Source organism: Ochotona curzoniae, unplaced genomic scaffold, assembly GCF_017591425.1.
Source record: "Ochotona curzoniae isolate NIBS_2020 unplaced genomic scaffold, NIBS_Ocur_1.0 contig_517, whole genome shotgun sequence".
NCBI classification, from domain to species: domain Eukaryota; kingdom Metazoa; phylum Chordata; class Mammalia; order Lagomorpha; family Ochotonidae; genus Ochotona; species Ochotona curzoniae.
In genome coordinates this window covers 5,234,428-5,248,346 of record NW_024466454.1, presented here as the reverse complement: position 1 = coordinate 5,248,346, position 13,919 = coordinate 5,234,428, and the positions used below count along the sequence as shown (strand labels likewise).

General features: G+C 48.9%; 1 protein-coding gene across 2 annotated transcripts in view; it reads right to left on the bottom strand.

Moving 5' to 3' along the window:
• GALNT18 (polypeptide N-acetylgalactosaminyltransferase 18) overlaps window positions 1–13,919 on the bottom strand; it is a 328,177-nt gene that overhangs the window by 131,177 nt on the left and 183,081 nt on the right. For both annotated transcript variants that reach the window (XM_040989115.1, XM_040989116.1), the window contains exon 3: window positions 6,398–6,564. In XM_040989115.1, coding sequence (XP_040845049.1) covers window positions 6,398–6,564 — 167 coding nt within the window. The remainder of the gene's footprint in view (window positions 1–6,397; window positions 6,565–13,919) is intronic.

Sequence of the window (13,919 nt, the reverse complement as noted above, 5' to 3'; positions counted from 1 at the left end):
CCAGGTTACGAGCAGGGAGCTGGATGGGAAGTAGGCCACCAGGATTAGAACTGGTGCCCATATGGGATCCCAGCATGTACAAGGTGAGGACTTTAGCCATTAGGCTACAGTACTGGGCCCAGTACTGATGAATTTATAGGAAAGATTTACAACAGCTTTGACTATGCAAAGCATTCAATGAGCTGGAGATGCCTGCTCTGACTACCTGGGAGTCGTTCTGCTCTGAGGTCCCGGTATCAAATCTCAGCCCTGGCTGTTCAAGCGTGCCTGTGAGGCCATGAAGTGCCGGGGTGGTCATTCCCTTGTTTGAAAGCAGCAGCAGAGGACATGTACCAGAACAGATTCAGAGTGAGTTAGTCCCTGCCACCCAGGAACAGGTGGAAGTCTCTGGGGAACAGGACTCTCAAAGGGATATCTGATAGTATCACTGATTTGCAGTGCTTTTGATCATTTGATTCCAACGAATGTACAAGTTTTCAACTGACACGAAAGAAAGCTCTGAAATCTTCGTGTTTGTCAAAACAGGGTCTGTGTTCAAAACAGAAAGACAAAAAGTAAGTCCAGGGAGTAAATATTTTTTTAATGGAAGTTGGGGGGCTGAACTCTGGAATGGGCTGCCTCTGGGATTGCTGATGAGGGAAGCAGAAAGGGGTGACATTCATTAAGCACTTGCTCCCTGCCAGGTTCCAGAATACCCACACTGCACAAATGAGCTGTCCCCGTGTTGGCTGTGTGCTCGGCACCAAGGACATGGGCATCAAAGACATTTTAGGGATGGGAGGAATGACTGAATGGAGCGAATGAACCAGTCACTGGATGCCAGGAATCAAAGGCAGCGAGGACTCTATCAGCTGCAACCCTGCTGCTTGCCTCCCTCCAGAAGGCTGTGTGAGTTGAATCACTCAGTCCCAGCTAACAACATGGGCCCGCTGGGATTCACTAAGCAGCGCAGTAATTAAAACCAGGAGGCTCAGAGCTGTGTTCCCATTTTCTGGAGATAACAAGGAGGAGGAACCATGAGAGGGGAAACGTGAGGCCTTGGGGCTGCACAGCCCATGAGGTATGGGCCCAGTGTTCAGGAGCACATGCAGAGGCCAGGTAGCTGCAAGCAAGGGGTCATCTGACTTCCAAAAGTTCAAGCCCAGGAGCTGGAGACACACCCCTTCCTGCTTTTCACCGCAGCCATGTGCTGCATCCAGGCCATCTCCCTGGGATGCAGCAGAGGGTCTCTGGCCTCCTCCTCCCCAGAATGCCTGCATCTTGAGGCTGCCTGGGGGTAAGCTAAGGAAGAGGTTGGTCCTGGCCTTCTCTGCAGCAACTCAAACAAGGTCGCAATTTAAAAAGTGATTCACAGAGCTTGTCCTCATTGAGAGTGGCCTGGGAGGCCACTGAAAACAGGGTCATTATTTGTTCACTCTTTTGTTGAGTCAAAAATCTGCTGGGCCCCAGCACACACCAGGTGCTGTTCTGGGTGCTGGGGATAGAGCAAAAGGCAAAGCAGAGGGCGCTGTCTTCACGGAACGTTCAAAGGCAAAATGCACATGGCTAAGGGAGAGTGAACGCAGGAGCACAGCCGATGACTCAGAGGAAAGGCAAGCAGGCAGGGTGAGGAGTGACAGGGATTAAGGGCTGCCCTTGTAAATGGGTCATTTTCAGTGACAGGTCTAAGGAGAAGGTTAGGGTTGTACAAAAGAGCTACAGAAGCAAAGCAACAGGCTCAAAAGTCCTGAGGTAGGCATGTTCCTAGAATGATCTCCCTATTTTCAGTTAAGTGCATACACTGCTACATGGCCATCTGAGATGGTTGCAAGACAGTGTGTAACAGTTGCCTCCATAGAAGCCAGTACTTGCAAAAATGGAACTTGTTCAGGAAGCTGTTAAGGGGGCAGAGAGCAAGGCCCCACACTCCTACACATGCCCTCTTGCAGAGCCTTTAGCCCTTGGCTTCTGGGAACTCATGGTTCAGACAGCAGGGATTGAGTACCCCTCTCCTGACTTGGGAAAACAGGACACTGGACTCCAGGGCAAAGGGGTAGTTGGTAGGGGTCATGGGGAGATAAGGCACCAATATGCAGCCACTATTGCACAGGCTGGGGGAGGGAGGCAGGCAAGAATGACTGTGGTCACTGTGCATTCTTGCCTCATGCCCATGTTCCTTATGCCCTGGATTCTCTCCATTAAGTCCCCTAGGATGTAGAAAGGAGACTTCTCTGACATAAATTAGGCCATGAGGGTTCACACAATGGGAAAAGCCAGAACTAGGAACTGTTGAATGCCAGATCTGGTGCTCTTTCTACCAGTGCAGGCTGCCTTGACGCAGTGGTGGAGTTACTCAGGTCACTATTACTTGAGTGTGCCCTTTGGGCCCCTGAGCACCTGCAGCTTATGAAGACCCTCCTCTGCCATAACCCTATGTGACCCTCCCCACTCTGAGAGACCTACAGGCCAAAGTGGGATCTCCTGTTTCCATGAAGCTCTCAAGCAAACCAAAGCCAAGAGACCAGTGTGACCAGGAAGTGGCAGATCTGAACCTAGGAAGTGAGTCCTACTGCATGAACTTCTGTTTACAGAATTCGCAGATGCTAGATCTGACTCCTGTTTGGCAAGTCTGGCTCAGGCCATCTAGCAAGCCACATGACTGATCACCTCCCTGGCCCATCCCACATGGAGACTTTGTAGCCACAGTCAGACTTCTTCCCACCCTTCCCTTCCCCAGCTAGGGTCCTGCCTGCCATAGGATGCTAGACCTGGGTCTGGTATGGTGCCTGCTCTTCACACCCTGGACAGCTCCCCATTCACCCATTTATCCTCTGGGCTTGGAAAAAGATGAGCCATTCTCTCAGAGGCAACCCTGGACTATATGCCCTGGGTCCGTCCTTCTTCTCCCCCTTCCAACCTCAGAAGCCATGCTCCAACTCTTGACCTCCAGGACCATGGTGCCTCCTCCCCGATTCCATTAAATCACCAGCAAAACCCCAAAAGATTTAACAGGCTCTCAGAGTGTCCAGAACTCCCTGTCTCAAAGAAGAAGAAAATAGAATAAAATAACATACAATGGAAATGAATAGCATAGAACAGAATAGGAAATAGCAGAATGCTTTGCATACTGTAAGGATAAGGATTATTTCTTAGCAGTTTTGCTTCAATTGTGTATGCATGGGTGTGAGTAGGTGTGCTATCCTGGGTCATGATATAAGGTGTGTCTTGCATGCATTTTGGTCACTTGTAATCCCCTGCCTTGGATCTCAAGCCTCCTCAACAGTCAAAACACTGTCTGGGATGCCTGCTTCTTTTCTCAGCATGTCTGGGTTCGACTTGGCTCCTGACTCAACTTCCTGCTAATCTGAACCCTTGGAGCCAGCAATTGATAGCCCAAGTACTTGGGCCCCTGCCATACATGTGGGAGACCCAGATGGACTTCCTGTTTCCTAGTTATTTCAGCCTGGTCCAGTCCAAGCTGGGCATTTGGAAAGTGAATCAGTGCATGGAAGAACTCTCTTCTCTGTGCCACCCTGCCTTTCAACTAAATTTAAATAATAAACAAACAATAAGTAAAATTCTCTTCTGGAAAAAAATCCTGGCAGAAACACGGGCCCTCACCACCTGCTTTTTGTCTTCATCCAGGCCCTGCCTCCTTACACCTGTCATAGATCTGTCCATATCAGTGACTCCTATTTCAGCATTTTCTTAATCCAGACTCTCAGGACTGTCCCTTCTTTGTGGCTCACCAGATAAGTCCTTTCCCTCAAGCTGTGACTTTTTTGTTATTCCTTCTTCTCTTTAGACACCCTCTTTTCCCAGTCACTGGTCTTGAACCCCATGTGCACAAGTCCTCAAATCCAGATTCTCACCTTGCCTATGATGGAGACAGTCTCCATGACCTCTGGAAAGTCATTGTGTGCAAAAATGAGCCATCATGACATCAGCCAACAGCCCAACCCGAGCTGTGAGTCGAGAATGTTACTTCAACAGCCAAGTCTGAACCCCAGTCAAAACTGACCCAGAACCAATCTTCTGGGAGTGTTCTGGCTGGCATGCTCCCTTCCCCCAGCTTCCCCAGTGATGATATCTTACACAACTACAGCACCACATCAAAAGCAGGTACTGAATTCCATATGATCTGTGACGCCTATTCAGATGTCCCCCATGTGCTGGCACTTGAGTGGGTGCTTCAATGGCTTTGTGCATTTTCAGTACATGATAGCCTCATGCAATCACCAGTACAGACAAAAGACTTAATTGGTTGTTCACCCTCCACTCTGAACTCCTGGATCTTTCTTTTATTCATTTATGTATCTTAGAGGTAGAGAAAGAGAGAATGAGGTAGGAAGAGGAGAGAGAGAGAGAAAGCAAAAGAACAGAAAAGCAAACCTTTTTGTGTTTGTTTGTTTTACTGTCCAAATGCACATGATAGCCAGGATGGGCCATAGATAAAGCTCAAACTGGAAACCAATCTGAAAAGAATTTAATGACTTGAGTTTATCACTGCTGCCTCTGAGGGAGGCACACCCTAGGGGCCAGCAGACAGTAATGCAAGTGTTTGGACTCTGCTACCCATGTGACTCCAGCCCCCTGACAGCTTCTGGTCCTGCTGCATTGGCCTCCTCATCCTCTTCCCTTTTTCAGTATCTTCCTAGCTCCAGCCAGTGTCACAGAGCAGGATCAGAGCTCTTCATTGCACAGCTTATAATACATCATTCCTTTGATTCAAGTTCTCAATGCTTATGACCATTTACTAATTAAAGGTCAAATGTGCTAAATCCAGGTATGAAATCCTTTACATACGACTCACATTCTTTATCTAAATTTCTCAAATTCAGTCTTTGCTTTTGTACTTTTTCCACCTGAATAAAGGCAAGAATCATCCTTAAGGCCACACCATGGAGAAAATGAAAGGTTTCAGGATTTATTTCTCCCAATGTTTCATCCTCTCCTCTCTTGTGAATACGAGGAAGGGCAACAGAATTGGACCCAGATGCCTCTTGTTGGGGGATGCCCTTAACCTTGGAAGACTGGCTGTTCCATCCCTTGCCTCCTTGCAACATAGCGGGTGAGTAGAAAGGTGTGGTTGGTGGAACAGATGGGTAGGGTTCCTGCAAATGTTTGGATCAGCCATTGGGAACTAAAAGGTTTCCAAGGTATCCAGTGCCTGAGTCCCAGGTCAGGTGATGGCAGGTGGCCATTAAAGTAGAGGCTGGATTTCAAGCTTCCTCATGATGAACAATCTCCTCCAAACATCTCGCCTCCTTGCTATCAGCCTTGGTCCAGCTCCTCCCTTGGGTGCCCACAGAACAGGGTTAAGTGATTTGTGAGCACTGCCTTTTGGAAAACTCTAATCCTTGTCACTGCACTGCTCCTACACTTCTTAACTCCCATACAATGATAAAAACCCAAAAGAAAATTCATTGGCAGAGATTAAATGCGCTTCAATTATCTGATATGATTCAGTTTCAATTGATAACAAATCACAAATTGCCCATCTCATTACAGCAACTGATTCATTTGGAAATTTACCACCTGACAATGAAAGGAGCTTCAAAGATAACACTGGCTGGAGACCCAGCAGTCTATTTTTAAAAATCATTCATTATCAGGAGCATATTCATTTACATGGTCTGGTCAAAGGGACTGGCTTTTAAGCTTTTTTAGTGCATGGTCTTTCAGTTTGGAGAGTATCATGGGAATGCTCTTTGCAGGGACAGGAGAATCAGGGCTCATGGGAGGTATCAAAGCAATTGGACCACTGGTGGTGGCTAAAGAAGGAGTTAACAATGTGAAAATGTCAGAAGGTGTTGCAGGCCACTCCAGATCTTGCTAAGTAGGAGTCAAACAAGGAATAGGGAAATTGGCACTGAGGCTATACATTCAGCAGATAGCTCTGTTGCTATCTCAGGTGACACATCCATTACCATCTGCACCATCAACACTACTGTGACAAAACGCCACCTGCAACATTCCTCCCCCCAACCAGCATCATCACCACTGCAAAGACATCACCTATACCATCCATCCCCTCTGCTACTCTAACACTGCAAAGACATCAAAGAACAATCTGCTAGGCAGAAGTCATACAATGCCTCTGAGTGAAACGATGCTTCCTAAAGAATTCACTGCCAAGTTCATGGAACATTTGGTGGGAGTGGAGGTCAAGACTTTTTACCTTGAGGGATAGTGGAGGACAGTACAGCCAGCCAATGCAGAGTAAACTGAGGTACTGCCGCTCCCCAACCCCCACCCTGGGACACAGGGAGAGTCCACCTATTGGAGTGGACCATCGGGAACATTGGCTACTTGACTCTCCCACCTCTGGGTTGATACCATTGAGAAGGAGAAACCCTGGAGAAGCAGTGATATCAGGCAGGGATCAGGGACAGGGCCTCGGGACCTAGGTGCTTACCATTACTGCTGTTGTCGTCCACCAGGATGATCTCCTTGAGCAAGTGTGCAGGCGTGCGCTCGATAGCGGAGTGGATGGAGCGCAGCAGCACTGAGAGTGCCTCATTGACAAAGATGAACACGATGCTCACCTCTGGCAGGCTGGCAGGAAACGAGAGGTTGCGGCACCTGGAGAGAAGGAGGGCTCAGCTCTGAGATCTGCCAGTAACTTGGCTGCAGTCACCCTGGGTACCACCCCAATCCCACCCCATTTTGCCATGGATTTGCAGGAGGGCTCAAGAATTTAGATTGTTTGCTGAATGTGCAGCAGGGAGGTCCACACAGCTGAAACCAGTGTGATCCACAATTAAGTGTGAATTTCCCAGCAGTTCTCACAACTGAACAGTTTTACCATAAACTCCTTGTGCAGCACATCGCACTGGGCATGGAGTCTCTTCATGTCTGCTTGAAGAATAATTTGATGCTTCTAGACCAACAAGATGGAAAAGTCAACCAAAAGAAAGTCTCAGTGTTTCTAAGTGGCAACCAACACATCCACGAGAAGCCAGTCAGCCTCAAGAAGGAAACAGGTGATGTCTAGTGCCCACACCCACTCCTTCACTCTCAAAGGCAGACTGCCTGGGCCCTCCTCCCCCTCACTCATACAGGGATCCAGCCTCTGGAATAGGACCACAGCTACTGTCAGTTGTAGCTCAAATGATAGAAGGAAGGATCCAAGATGAGGACATGAAGGTCCAAATGGCTTGAATCCCCACCCCCTGCCTCACCCATCTCTGGTCTCATGAATGTTCCCAGGGTGCCTCCCCAAAAGGCAAAAGGTCAAAGAGAAGGCTCTTCTGACTTTGCTGAGCCTGACTGACACAGTCACTCAGAAATCTCCCACCAAAGGATTGGAGGCATCTTCCAACACTACACACCCTGCCCTAGAGCACTATAGGGTGCTCGCACAAGACCCCAGAAGAGGCCAGACACTGTGAAACCCCAGTTTCCAAGGGGACCACACCTTCCCTGACAAGTGCTGCCTTCTTTTAGTGATAAAGGGGTGGGGCAGCCAGCACAGCCCTGACCCAGGCACTACTATCTGCACAAGAGGCTGTAGGAAATCGATGGCCCATGACCTCACTCCATTGCTCCTGAGTGGGAGATGCGGTGATGTTAGAATGTGCAGCGATGAACATAGTAGCACAGTGCCTGAGCTTGCTGATAATTAAAGTGCTTCAGGATAGCAATGGGCCTGCTCTCCCTTAATGAGGAAGGCTGCAGGGGGACCAACACCGAGCAACTGGGAGAAATCGCCACGGGGCCCCAGCTTGCTTAAGAGCAGGAGATTAATAAACAGAAGTCATCATCACTATGGTTACCAGAAACGTACAGAAACTTCTCCCATTCTATTTCCAGCTCTCCTTTTCTCTCACCAGAGGGAAGGAGGGGAAGTGAAAGCATTGAACCATTTTCCAAATTTACAATTTTAATAAAATCATCAAGTTAACACACTGGCACAGAGTGGGCTCATGCCTGGCCTCAATGGGACAAATATTTAGTGAGCCGCTTCCATTGGGTTGGTATCATTGATGGTGCTGGGAACCTAGCAGGAGGTAGGCAGAGTTTCTGTCCAGGTGGAGCTTCTGCTCTGACCAGAAAGACAGATGGACACAGAAGTAAATGAATGAGGCACTGTACGTCCAGCAAAGCAGACCCAGAGGACTGTAGAAACACACTGGCAGCTAAGAGGAGTGTTCAGGAAGTGGACAACATAAATGGCGCCAACGGGTGACCTGTGCAGAGGCCCTGTGGGGCTGCAGACAAGGGACCCATACACGCAGCTGCAGGGAAAGCATGAAGGGAGGAAAAGTGGAAGGAGAGCTTCAGTCAAGGTGGATGACCACAGAAGCTCATCAGACCCTTTCAAAAACATTTGCTGCTGCTGCCATTGTCAATACACTTTTTCTGACCTTGGTGAAAAGGCTTATTTTTGACTAGGTGCTCTAAGTAGTATTTCTCTGTAAAGATAGGGCCTACTAGCTGGGCTTCTGCCAGGTGACAGGAGCAGAGCTGAGCTGAGATTCCTGCACAGACCATTTGCTAACAGCCAAACAAAGAGCACATAGTCTTGTTCTCTTTATACCCAGGTGTAACTGTTCTCAAGAAGGCCAGCATACTGGGGTGAGCTGGCTGTCCTCCCTGCTAAGCCACCCTCATTGAAGGCTGTGGCCCTTGGTCTCTACATGCGTTTGGGAGTTTTCTCCAAGGTCTCAAAAGCCCCATGCTCTGGAGCTCCTGGTGCTTTACAAGTATTCTTCAGAGTCAGGTGCCACCTGCCTGCTCCCGTTGTCACCACCTTTGAGTTCTGACTGGAACCACCTGGCCTCCACCTTCCATGCAGAACAGGGTTCTCCTCTCCCAGCAAGCAGCCACAAAGACCTGATTTGCTGGCCTCTGCAAGCCTGGTGATCCTTCTCCAAGTGCAACTGAAATGTTCTATTTGCTTTTCAGCTTTCACTCTTGCCAATTATTACTATTGTCATTGGGAAGATTTATGAATTGCAGGTTTTTAATCGGAAGACTCCTTGGCATGTAACTGAACACTTGGGCTATTGCATCATCATCACATATGTAATGGACTGCTCCCCTCTACTCCCATGCAGCTCCCTGAGATGGGTGATCCCACTCACTACTCACCTTAGCCCAGGGTATGGCACACAGTAGGAACTCATCTAAGCTGAAGTGAGTTTGGTTGAGCAGTGAAGTGCTGGGTAAGTGGGATAAGAAAGGCCAGGCATTTAAGGAGACAGAACTGGAGAGGGAATAAAGGCACCCAGGCACCAGTTCCAATCCTGCTCTCTGCAAAGAGTGACACGAACCATTCTCTTCCCCTCTTCACTTGCCTTCATCAGAGAAGGGGTTCTAGGAAGAAATCATCAGGTTTAGGGTCTTCTATCTCACAGCCCTTTAGGGATCAAGCTCATCAGCCCTTTTCCGTCCCAACTAGCACCTTATCACCAAATGCTCTTCTATGACAGGACAACCATCCCAGCTTAGCTTGACCAAGATCTTTCCCATTTAGCACCAACAAAGCTATGGTAACTGGCCCACCAACTTCCTCAGGGCAAGAACTGGCCTTATAGCTTCTTGCCATGCCATTGCTACTCATTGAATGAGTTCTCCTGAAAATTCCCCAACCCACACATCCACACCATGTCAATATATGGCCACAGTTCCTATCTTCACTTCAATGTTGAAGCAAGGGGCTAGAGTTGTGAAACAACAAGTTAAGCCACCACATGCAACATTGGGAACACGGATTTGATTCCTAGCCATTCTGATGTCCATCTAACAACACCCTGTTAATGTGGCTTGGAAAGCAGCAGCAGATGGCTCAAGGACTTTAGATCCCTGCCACCCATGTGGAAGCCCTGAGTGGAGTTCCAGGATACTGGATTGAGCCTGGCCTAGCCTGAACCCAGCTCTGGCCACTGAGGCATTTGGGGAGTGAACCAAAGAATGGAATATCTCCTTATGTGTTTCTCTCGCTCCCCTCTGTGTATCACTATGCCTTTCCTATATACATATACACTGTAAATTGAAGCACAGATTACATTGCTGAGGCAAGGAGACCAAGAGTGGGAAGAACACACCCAAGTGAGATGTATGTGCACTTGTCAGGCTAAGCAGCTCAGAACAGTCACTGGACTGCAGCTTTTGTCCTGCAGCAGGAATACCTCCAGTACTGCCAAGGAGTGCTGCCACTCTGGAGTCCACTACTTGCTTCACCTGCAAGACCAGTGCTAGGCACGTGGACTTCACCACTTGCAAGTGCATCACTGACACATTCTCCCATCCACACTCAGGTCCTCAGCATGTGGCCACCAGCTGCTCTGTTCTATACCCCAACTCTACTTCTCCCAGAGCCATACACCCCCTGCCCTGCATGGCTGCCTCTACACCTGTGCTTTTCCATGGGTTTCTGTGGAGAGGGTTGATTGATGTGGAGCCCCAATGAGCCATGCAGGCACAATGAGCCCTTCTCTGAGCTCCCTGAAAATACTTCACTGTACAAGGCTGCTCCCCATCCATTTTCTGAAGAGGCACACGCTCCTGTAAAATTCAGCCATAAACATTTTCTTCTTACTTTTATTCTTGGTCGGTCAAAGACAAGCCATTTTTCCCTGGAGATACACACACACACACTCACCATTTCTTCAGGGGGAAGGACAAGGCTGTCTGCCACGCTGGAACTGATGGCCATGCTAAACCCTGCCCACAGAATGGGACACAGAAGGAGCAGGGTGGGATAGGGTGCATCAGCACAGCCTCCCTGTGGAGCTCCCCCAAGTTGTCACAGGTTGTTAAGGAGGCAAGGTTTTATCCAGAGCATCAGAACCATTTCCTACCAGAGGAAGGAGAGCCAGGGAGGTCCATGTGAGGCTATGCTGGGCTCCTGCCCAGGAAGTAGCCTGACACCAGCAGGTGCATTCTGTATCTCCCACCTGGCTTGGCAGGGCCTTTCCACCCTTGGGCCTCAACAAGTCTATGGGTCTGAATCCATCAGAACAGACGAATGACAGAGGCTGCTGGGCAGGCCTTTTCCAGAATGAAAAGCAAAGTAGATTATGAACTGGGGTTTGTTTGCCAGGATACACTGGGAGCAGGGTCTAACTGTTTCAGGGCCCCAGGACTGCACAGGAGTGACTTATCTGGATGAACCAGGTGAGAAGGTGACATGGCTGGGTTGTCATTCCTTGAGGGTATTCTCCTACCTCCTAATCTTGCCAACTTTGACCTTTCCCTCCCAGCTAAGGTCAGCACATACATGGGTTTACATGTACATTAACCACCTGGAGAATAAAGCTAGGGCAACAGTGTGGTCTCAGCATGAGCAATGTCTTCCTTGCTCTTTGTGGCTACTGGCATCTTCACTCCAGCTTTCCATCTTCTCACCTGAGCCCTCAGGACTGGCAGGATCCCCTGTTCTCACTTAAGCACACATCCAGCTTCTTTCACCCCTTTCTTGGTTAGAGAGACTGCCAGGCCTGTTAGCTTCCACCTGGCAGCACTGAATGAAACCCCAGGATGTGGGCAATGTGTGGATTCCTGTGGACCATGAGGCCCAGGAAGATTTCTCCCCACCTCCAGCTGTGGTTATTTCCACAGCTTCCACAGCAAAGGGACTTTATCATGCTTCATACACTCAGTACCCAGGGATTCCATGCAGAATCCTTAAAATGGTAATAGTAAAATGTTCCAGGAACTGAGTGTCTGCAGTAACCCTCAAGCCATGATAAAAGATGTACAGATACTTTTACTCTTATACCTTCCTATGAGCCTATAAGATAAATATAATTAAGCCCAGTTTACAGTGGAGGCAAATAGAGTTGCCTTAAACTTATCCTGCTAAATGATAGTCTCCACCTTCCTTCCCATTACCCCTAGGCATGTGCGTGGCAAACAGTGGTGGTGTTCCTGGAAACCCAGAGACCCAGCAGCAGGGGGTGGAAGACAAAAGGAGGAGTTGCTTCTGAACTGTTAATTCTGAGAGACAAAGGGGGAGGATCTCTTGTGTCTAGCACGATGGCATAGACACAGGTGTTCAACCGAACACTAAAGCCAGCCTAGAGCTGCCCTCCTGCTCTGCTGCTGCCTTTGAGATAAACAATCCCAGTGACTTTGTATAAGAGTTGCTATATCTCCTGCCCTATAGTCTTGCCAAGTGGGCTATACCTGATGGGACAACAGGCTGACTCCTGAGCCAAGGTATGTCTCCCTGTGCTGGCCCTAAGCCTCCTAGGCAGCCCAGCACAAGGTTTGATAATACTGAAACTGGCCAACAATTCCAACAGGATCTTTCTCCAGGGGAGGTTGAGCATAAGGCATCCTAAAAAGGCAACAAATGGGAGCCCAGAGTAGCAGAACTAATGGATGTGAGGAAGCATGATCAATGAAGACCAATGCCACTAGGATACACCTGTGGATAAGGATGTACATCAGTGTTAGAGACACAGCAGAAGAGGAACCAAGAGGATAGCCAACCTTAGCCATAGAATGTCCAGAACCATTGGTTTCTGTGTTGGCCTGCAAACCCTCCCCACACACCTGCCACTACCTGCCTAGATTCAAGTCCTCATGAGAGCCAGCAGACTCTACCTCCTGAGCTGGAATCAGATCTGCCATGAGATTCCCATAGCCTTCCTGCTTTCCTTTCATGACCTATATATGCTACCATCACATGTTTTCCTGATTATTTAATAAGGTACATTGTTTCTCCTGGACTTTGAGCAGCATGAGGTCAAGACCACGACTGCACAGTGAGCACACCTAGTGCCTCACACAGTGTCCAGCCTAGAAGAGGGACTCAGAACACAGCAGGTGACAAGTCATACATGCTTTGAGTCAAGGAACAGCAGAAGGAGCGCAGCTCTGCAAGTAGACATTCCATCGTCACTGAATAGCAACAGAATCCCTGAGCTGTGCATCCCTCCCTGCCTGCTGGCAGCAGTAAGACTTCCCACCAGCCAGAGGGAAGAAGAGGGGATAGCAGTGGTGGAGAGGGGGGAGGTACTTAGTGTTGCCAGGGATTTAGCACCTGGCCCAGCTGTGGAAGAGGCAACTGACCTCAGCACCAAAGTTTTAATGTGAGAGAACTGGGCCAAATAGGACTTGGCACAGAAATTGCCAACAAACATCATTTGATGACCATCACCACACTCAACTTTCACCTGGAGTGAAAGGTTCATAACCTCTCAGGTGACTGTACCAATATTAGAGAAAGGCTCCACCATGTAAAGGTATGTATGGTCAGGAGGACACAGGGACAGGAATCATACAATGCAAGTAACACATTGGAAGCAGAGAGAATGCTTCCCCCCAGGACACTCCAGAGCCCCAGGGACTGTGGGATCCTGGGACTCACTGCCCAGCAGCCCAAGGAATGCAGGTCTCCTGGTTCAGATGAAAAAGCCCTGCCAGGGACTTGCACCTCTGTAGGGAGGGATACAGGATAAGTGGCTAGGCCTGTGACAACCAAAACTGAGCAATGTGGGATGTGGAAGAACTGCTTGGGCAGAAGGCAAGTGCCATGGGACAACAGGGCACCCTTGGTTTCCAGCAGGACCTAGCCCAGGGCAAAGTCTCTCACACAACTTTGGGGCAGGGAGAGAAATTGTTCTCTGGGGTCCCTGGGCTGTTTAGTCCTACAGTGCCTACTCCGTCCACTTCTAGACAGATGCTTTGCCCCACGTGCCCCACGTCATCCAGTCCTTCAGTGGAAATCATGATCACTGTCCAACTTATCTCTTTTATGTTTATTTTTAAAAGTTTGAAAGGCAGGAAGTTGGGGGCTTGTGATAAAGAAAGAGAAAAAAAGAGAGATAATCCATCTGCTGGTTCACTCCCCAGATATCTACAAAAGCCAGGCCTGAGATAGGCTGAACCCTTAAGCTAGGAATTGTATACAGGTTCCCCACATGGGTGGCAGGGGCCCAAGCCCTTGGGTCACCATTCACTGCCTTCTCAAGGACTTTAGTAGG